Source organism: Patiria miniata, unplaced genomic scaffold, assembly GCF_015706575.1.
Source record: "Patiria miniata isolate m_02_andy unplaced genomic scaffold, ASM1570657v1 HiC_scaffold_7, whole genome shotgun sequence".
Classification (NCBI taxonomy): Eukaryota; Metazoa; Echinodermata; class Asteroidea; order Valvatida; family Asterinidae; genus Patiria; species Patiria miniata.
In genome coordinates, this window is record NW_024037074.1 from 34,020,279 (window position 1) to 34,028,638 (window position 8,360).

General features: G+C 41.3%; 1 protein-coding gene across 1 annotated transcript; it reads left to right on the plus strand.

Moving 5' to 3' along the window:
* Positions 1–2,136: 2,136 nt before the first annotated feature.
* On the plus strand, positions 2,137–8,019 carry LOC119746295 (acyl-coenzyme A thioesterase THEM4-like). The gene is made up of 4 exons (XM_038223159.1): positions 2,137–2,243; positions 3,971–4,246; positions 5,340–5,453; positions 6,885–8,019. The coding sequence occupies exons 1-4, from the start codon at positions 2,218–2,220 to the stop codon at positions 7,072–7,074; spliced, it is 606 nt and encodes a 201-aa protein (XP_038079087.1). The 5' UTR covers positions 2,137–2,217; the 3' UTR covers positions 7,075–8,019.
* The last annotated feature ends 341 nt before the right edge of the window (positions 8,020–8,360 follow it).

Here is an 8,360-nt window from a genome sequence, read left to right on the forward strand (position 1 = left end):
ATTTCAAGTCTTTTTTTGTTATTGGGAGTTAATAGTGCGTGCCACGAAAATTCTGGATTCGACTGATACCCTGTAACCATTCATACAAATAAGATCTTACGTGCACAAGTACAACCCCGAGGAACTCGGCACACTAATACAGTGACGAAAATGTACACTACTGCGCAATTTTGTGCATGCGTGTTGAAGCGAAATTTTCCTTTTGGAGAAGCTAGCACGCCGGAGAAGCGAGACCGTGACACCGGACGGTTTTTGGCACGACACCGGTACCGGTGCCAAGGACATCCAGGGTGCGTAATTTTTATTCCTAGGAGGGTTAGGGGCAATGTCATGAATAATTCATGTTTATCCATGAGAATGGACAATGACATCAACAGCATTGTTGTCAGTTACTCAACTAGTTACAATACATTAAAGCATTTTAAAGAACACTTGTTGTCGAGCTACCACACAGTAGCCTAGTGGATAGCGAGATGAGCTATGGATACAAAGATCCCTGGTTCGAATCCACGTCGTCGCTGCTCATTTTCATCAGCTATTTTTCATCACCAAATTTATCACCGAGATAATTTTAAATTAAGGGGAAAATAGAACGAGAACCTAAGTCTTGCAATGATTCAAAGGAAAAACTGAATTATTCATGACATTGCCCCTAACCCTCCTAGGAAAAAAAATTACGCATCCAGGGTAGCATAAAATGGTACGACAGTAGAGCGCGTAATGAATATGCATGACTATGACGTCACTAAAAGCTCATGCGTAATATATCACGCACGGTACTGATACACATGTAGATGCACACTGTATGTGCTGCATCCCACTTACCGATGATATCACATTTAACAAGTCCTCTTTCTACTGTCGCGCCGCCACCCTCTAGTGTCGTCCCACTTACCGATGATATCACATTTAACAAGTACTCTTTCTACTGTCGCGCCGCCACCCTCTAGTGTCGTCCCACCTACCGATGATACACTTTTAACAAGTCCTCTTTCTACTGTCGCGCCGCCACCCTCTAGTGTCGTCCCACCTACCGATGATATCACATTTAACAAGTCCTCTTTCTACTGTCGCGCCGCCACCCTCTCGTGTCGCCCCATTTGATGATCATCGGTAAGTGGGGCAACAGTAGAGGGTGGCGGCGCGATAGTAGAAAGAGGACTTGTTAAATCGGTAAGTGGGACGACACTAGAGGGTGGCGGCGCGACAGTAGAAAGAGGACTTGTTAAATGTGATATCATCGGTAAGTGGGATGCAGCACATATGGTGGTGTACCCTAACGTGGCGCACTTCGAAGCATACCCAAATTTCCTCGTGTAGTGTTGCCAAACCTCTTTGTTGACAAACCTCAAATTCATGCAGTGAAATACTGGTACTTTTACCTTATTAATGCTTGCTGTTTAACCTCTGTGAACAATTTCGGTTTCATAAAATTTAAGCCGAAATTAAAAAACGGTGGCGTCCGGAAATTGGGCACAATTTGGCGGAGTGTTCCCTAACGTGGCGCACTTAAATAAATCTCGGAAAATTCCAAATTAACATTTAAGAATTTCTGAAAACTTGATAAATTCTGATAAATCATTATTATCTCTACTTACATACCCAGCCAGATGTTTGTCACAAAATTATTTTCTTATTTTTCGGGGCATTTTCAAAGGGTTCACTTTGCACTTGAAAATAAAATCGGAAAATCACGCCAAAATAAGTTTTTCTTTTAACTTTGTAGCGGGTGAATAAATTCGCGATTTATGAACGGGAGTGTTTATAACTTGATGAAATTTCACTTTCTGTGAAATTTCAGTTAAAACTTTTGCTCTAGCTAGGCGCTACAGGCGAAAAATCAAAGTGCGCCACGTTAGGGGCCGCGCCACGTTAGGGTACATCAACAATACAGTGTGCATCTACATGTGTATCAGTACCGTGCGTGATATATTACTCATGAGCTTCTAGTGACGTCATAGTCATGCATATTCATTACGCGCTCTACTGTCGTACCATTTTATGCTACCGACATCCAGTGGATAGGCGCGAGCAGTGTGGCACGTGTTCTGCACGTTGCGCCCTCAAGAGACCTTTTTGACCATGCAGCGCGCGCTAGACATGCTAGAACGCTAGCGCAGTATTGACATGATTGACGCGTATGACGGTGTCACGTTTTAATCACCGGCCTAGCTAGATTTGACGAGATCGAGATCATCTGGACTTGCTACATCATACATGTTTCGAGCTCTGATTACCCGACGGTATGTTTTCATTGGGGTGGGGGATGATTGGTAATTTAGTTTAGTTGCCCAACAATTGCTTTACTTTAGCCTTCAGTCATTCAGTCTTTCGGCATTGCCAATGGTGACGGTAGATATGGAAATCAGCATTCAATCATTCAGTTCACTTGACACTCTGTGCGTATGTGTCAGTATGTGAAGAAGTCCCCCTTAGGCTAGCACTAGCAGCATGCTATAGCGGTGCGATGTTTACCGGGAACATGTGTGCTGCGGTAATCCCATAGAGCTATATTAAATTAATACTAGTTTAACTAGAGCGCTAACTCGTCATTCTTGCGTGCGGAGAAGCTTTGAAGCTGCTCTGGGCGCAGACATTTTGAATATATAGAACACAATCAAAACAGATGGATTGAATTTTAAAAGTGTACTTTAAATGCAATGCGCAAGTAGAAGATACGCAAACAACTTAAGTGCGCCATGACGGTTAAAAAAACATCACGACGAAAATCATCTGCAGTGGAGGGACGCGCACACGTTGCGCTGTTTGCGTAGAGCAAAATGACACACTCATTTGCTGATCGTGCATTTCGGTTTTGGGTGTATCGGCTTCAATGACGCACCGGTATGGAATCGTCATCAGATTCAAAATAGAACACCACGCAGTAAAAGTCGCCCCTAGTTACGATCGGAGTGCATACTTGATGCAAAAAGTCATCATTGAATTTCAGGTTTTTTAAATGTGAGAAATGAATGTTAATTATGAAGGTCCGTCATTTTCTTGGTCTTCAAACATTTATTTTTTCCATAATACATCTTAATTTATATTAATGAAAGGCAGTGTATATTTTGCCGGAGACGGCAAACCTTCAGTAAACGTTAGTTTGCCGGATTTGCACTGAACATGCGCAGTTACTGTTTTTTTTTGTACTTAAACATTTTCCGGTGACAAATTTTAGTCTGGCTCCATGCCAATATTATCGTTGTATTATTATATTTACAAGATGGGAATCAGACCATTTTATAATTTCGGACTTTATTTCCCTTTAAAAAAAATCCTCCAGAGCCACAAATCTGAAAAAGAAATAGTAATACTCTGCAATAAAATGTTTGAGACATATTAAAATAATAAAAGAAGAATATTCTTATTTATTTGGGGATGGGAAAAAAAACCCTTAGAATTGTAGCGGGGATCAGGATTCGAACTCGTGACATCCCACTCACTAGAGCCATTGCTTAACCACTGCACCGACTGTGCTAGACAACTTTGATGGGGATTTAATGCATGTTATAATTCAGCCCTATCTTAAAGAGTACAGCGCCCTCTGTTGATATGGATTGCCGCCGGCAAACCTTTAGTAAACGTTAGTTTGCCGGCGTTACCTCCGGCAAAATATCCACTACCTTAATGAAATCCTCATATCTTTAATCATATTAAATTACACTTCACAAATTAAAAAAAAGTCACACGTTGCTTTTAGAGAGGTTACCTTATTATTTTGATTTCACCCAGGGATGTTGTTTTGTCTGCAAAATTGTGTATGACTATGACATTATTGACGTGTCACTATTTGCCTGACAGACAGTGTCCACCTCCAGCTTTTATTTGAAGCGTCCACGTGACTGGGGTCAAATTCCTTGCTGGTTTCTAGCATGGAATGCTCTGTCAGCAAAAAAACAAATGGTCTAGTGATGCTACAACTTTACCATTAATTTTCCCCTGTTTTCCTACTCATGAATTTCCTATTCAGAAATATGCAGATGGCAACGGGAGTTGCGAGCTCGGCTCGGAACGACTGGCTTCCAGAGACGGAACAATTGTACTCCCGACTCCGAGCCCAGGCAGACAGAGATGGATGGGTGCAAGTGAGGAACACTACCACGGACCCCAGACCGTCCCGGTCTGTGTTTTCCAGGATCGCAACGGCAAACGGGCCCGTAATGCAGTACGCCTTGTTTCTGCAGAAAGACGAGAGGAAACTGATGGGAGTTTGTCAATTTGGAGAGGAAGCCCAAGGGCCCCCAGGGTGAGAGAGTATGACTTGTAGAATGTTTAATTCATGAGTAAAAAAACATCAACTGAAAACCCAATCCACATGTGGTCCAGGGCTCCAGGCAGGAATCGAACCCGGGCCATAGTGGCGAAAGGAAAGGAAAGTAACCACTGCACCAACCTGACTCCCCATGGTATTGTTAAGGTCTTCTACACTTCTAAGTCACTGAGACCAAATATCAAAAGTCCTGTGATTGTCTGCCCCAATCGCAGTTGAGTTTTGATACAATGTACAAAATGTAACTACAGTCGAGTCTCGTTAATACAAACTCGTTCGGACCTCGCCAGATTGTTTGTTATATCAGAATTTTGTATTAAGAGGAACATCAGTCCCATTCATTTTGCACATAAATGCACAGTCGGGACTAAGGCTTTATGTTTGTTATAACCAGAATTTTGTATTAACAGAGTTTGTACTAACGCGATTCGACTGTTTCACAGGACAGCAGAAAAGAAATACAGTGGACTCTCGTTAGTACAAACTCTGTTAATACAAATTCTGGTTATAACAAACATAAAAGCCTTGGTCCCGACTGTGCATTTATGTGCACAATGAGTGGGGCTGATATTCCTCTTAATACAAAATTCTGATATAACAAGCAATTTGGCTAGGTCCGAACGAGTTTGTATTAACAAGACTCGACTGTACTGGTTTTTCAATAGATGAAGACTGTATCTTGCAGTTTTACACTTCAGATTTGGTGTTCATTACTTTTTTAATGTCAAAAGAAGTCGTGGCCCAAGACTTTGTATTGTGTTCCCCTATTGCAGCCAGTCCCGATCCCTAGCAAGCATGGTCAAACTGCCGCTGCAGTACCAGAGGGTGCTTTCAACAACATAAATCAAATGCAGTCATACATGTGACTAGCTTGGAATTTCTTGAGTCCTGCTGCTGAAGTTTTCCAGGGCTGGGTTCGATTCATTTTGTTGATAGCACCTTTCGACCACTGTGAGTTGCCTTGGCACTGCATGAGTTGTGATCTACTTGTGATTGACTCGTGACCCATCACAAGTAAATTGACTACAGCACCGGTGTTTATCAAACTTGGGTTTCATCCTGCTTTCAGATTTGCCCATGGTGGTGCCCTTGCCACAATGCATGATGCCATCACTGGAGTACTGGTCGATAAATCAATGGAGAAGCCCATAGTCACAGCCTCACTAACAACAAACTATAGGAGGTAAGTTGTGTAGTAATGAGCATGGCCCAACTTTATACTTGGAGCTGTTGAGTATTGAATTTTACTAAGCTCAAAAGAATACATGCTTAGCAAAAAAGGGTGCCAGACCAAATGTCATACAGTTTTTACCCATCAGCCGAGAGGCTCGAGGGGTATTGTCATCGCCTACGATGTCTGTCCGTCCGTAGTTGCGGGCGGACGTCCGGGCAGCTTAGTTTCCAGATGATAAGTTGAGTTAGAAAATGTTGTTTGGGATTGTAACTCCGGTAGGGGGTTGCCCTTGGGAGTAGGCGAGCTGAAATTGGTTTTGGGGAATAAAGGTCAAAGGTCAAGGTCACCATGGTGAGTTAAAGGTGAATGGTTTCCGGAAGATAACTTGAGTTAGAAATGAGATTTTGGTGTCTTACTTCGATAGGGGGCTGCCCTTTGGTACAGGCAAGTTGGGATTGGTTCTGGGGTCAAAAGGTCAAAGTTTGAGGTTACCATGATGAGTCAAAGGTTAATGGTTTCCGGATGATAACTTGACTCCGGCTGAGGGGTTTCAACAGAACTGCTGTTATTTTTTGTTGTCTTATGACTGGTTGAATTCCGTTAAGTGCACATATTTGCTAAGCTCTATCTTCTGCTTAAAAGCTCCATGAAATTGGCCAAAAGTCTTGGCACGGCAGCAACGATTTTAATATTTTTTAACCAGGAATATTCTGTTATTCCAAACCCTGCAAAAGTAGCAAGGTCACCATGATGATGTGTTTAGAAGGTGTGAGACAATTTATGGGCAACTTGGATAATACAATTTTTGAGGGCTGGTGGGGGTGAGCTCACTCCCTAGTCTTGCTCCATGACTAGATTTGGATTTGACTCCCTTAAAAAAAGCTGGTCCCTGGCATGAGTAGTCAAGCCGCCACAGCGATGAATCACAGCCAGTCTTGGGAACTTTGGCAGTGCTACCCAGGAAATTCTGAGCATACCTCACTTGTGCTGGTTAGCTTGAGCTCACTCCTTGACACTTATTCCCTAGTCTTGGTCCAATACTGGATGTGGATTTGATTCCCTTAAAATAGCCGGTCCCTGGCATGAGTGGTCAAGCCCCAGTGGCAGTCTTAGGAAATTTGGCAGTGCTACCCAGGAAACTTGGAGCATACCTTAATCGAACTGTATTGCACGTGTGTGTGAGGTCTGCTCAGAATTTCCTGGATAGCATTGCCAATGTTCCCGAGATCAGATTTGATTCCTCCACTGTGGCTTTATCATGCTTGTCGGGGATCGGGTGTATTAGGGGAATAAATCCAGACTTGGACAAAGACTACTACTATCCCCCAGCCCCCCCCCCCCCAATAATGATTGATTTATTTCATTTTGGCAATGCTGAGCAGATACAAATTTCTTTTAATTCACACATTTAATCCTTACTTGTTTCAATTCTTTTTCCAGACCCACTCCTTTGATGACTGCTGTTCAGATGGAGGCGCACGTTGACAAAATAGAAGGCAAAAGGATTTATACAAAATCTTCTTTTAAAAGTCCTGATGGGGCCACACTCTATTCTGATTGCTCTGCCTTGTTTGTAAATATTGAAGACAAACTGCGTGCCTTGAAAGAAAAGTCTGATTCAACTTTATGATGAATCAGTGTTTAGGCTTCTGTATATTTATATAGTCGGATATTGCAATGAATTTTAAATGCGTGATTTGAACTTTGTTTTCAACTTTGTAGGGCGCAAAGGTTTTTATATTTCAAATAGCTGCTGTCAACTTTTGGATGAAATACAGGGTCCAGGCTCAGCTGTGCCTGGACGTGTTTGCATTAACATCAGTTAAGTTAATCCTCCAGACTTTAGTGATATAATTGGTAAAAAGTAATTGGTTTTAACTCTCTAACATTACTATTGTTTGTATAACAAAGAGTTTATTGAATTGGACCCCCTATCTGTAATTGTATGATTACATCTCTTGATCAAACTGTGTTTACCTCAGGTACACATTTTCTTAGAATCTGTAATTAGCTCAACTTATGTTTCTAGTTGTTAAAGGGAAGATACAGCATTTGCAAACATCAAAATACTAAATGATCAAACTATCACGAAATAGCTTACTGGATTGTTAGGTCAGCTGACCAGCGTTGGAAAAAAATGTTTGGTTTTTTTTCAAAACTGCTCCTAATTTTTCATATTTAGTTATTCCGCATTTACTTTGCAATGGATTACACACCTGTGAAGGGGTACGAGCATGCTAGATTGATTCTCGAACCTTACAATTCCCAAAGTCTATTAATTGCTCTGTTTCATCTTTAGTTGGGAACCAGACTACAAGAACATGATTGGTTTTCTTGGTATGGGTTTTCCAGCATCTACAAGCCCAAAATGTCAAACAAGTCAGTTTAACAATACATGTATTTGCTGTAACACACCAAAGGCAAACAATATTATAGTTCAGAATTTTATAAGCTTCCTTAATAAATGAAAGAAAGATATTTTTTAAATATAGAAATGTGTATACCTTTAATTTTTCTGTCATCTGAATTGGTTGCATTTATTACAAACAAATAATAAAATCATCTTGTTTGCACACTTATGTTTCCCACACCCATAATTGTTTTCATTCTGATAAAGTAGACATTTTGATAATATGATAGATAAATTGGTAATATTTTTTTGGGGGGGGGAGGAGGGGTGGCCAGGGGAGGGGGAAGGACCTCAGCAACCCTGGAATTAATGTGAGTTGTGGAGCACCTTTGAAGAAAAAAAACCCTATTTTTTGTTATCTTCTCTGCATCGTGTGTGAGGATAAAAATGCCCCCATTGAAAAGAGGGAAATTGTTACAGAATCTCCTAGAAATTAATTTAATTCCTCAAAACTCAAGAAGAAATTTAAAAGCACCGCCGCGCCCCCACTAGTCAAAGTTGTGTAA

Bases quoted from the DNA above. Each gene is read 5' to 3' on its own strand.
- LOC119746295 (XM_038223159.1), top strand. From the start codon at position 2,218: ATGTTTCGAGCTCTGATTACCCGACG. The intron at 2,244-3,970 runs GTATGTTTTCAT...TTTCCTATTCAG, and splicing joins CGAGCTCTGATTACCCGACG to AAATATGCAGATGGCAACGG. The intron at 5,454-6,884 runs GTAAGTTGTGTA...TTCTTTTTCCAG, and splicing joins CTAACAACAAACTATAGGAG to ACCCACTCCTTTGATGACTG.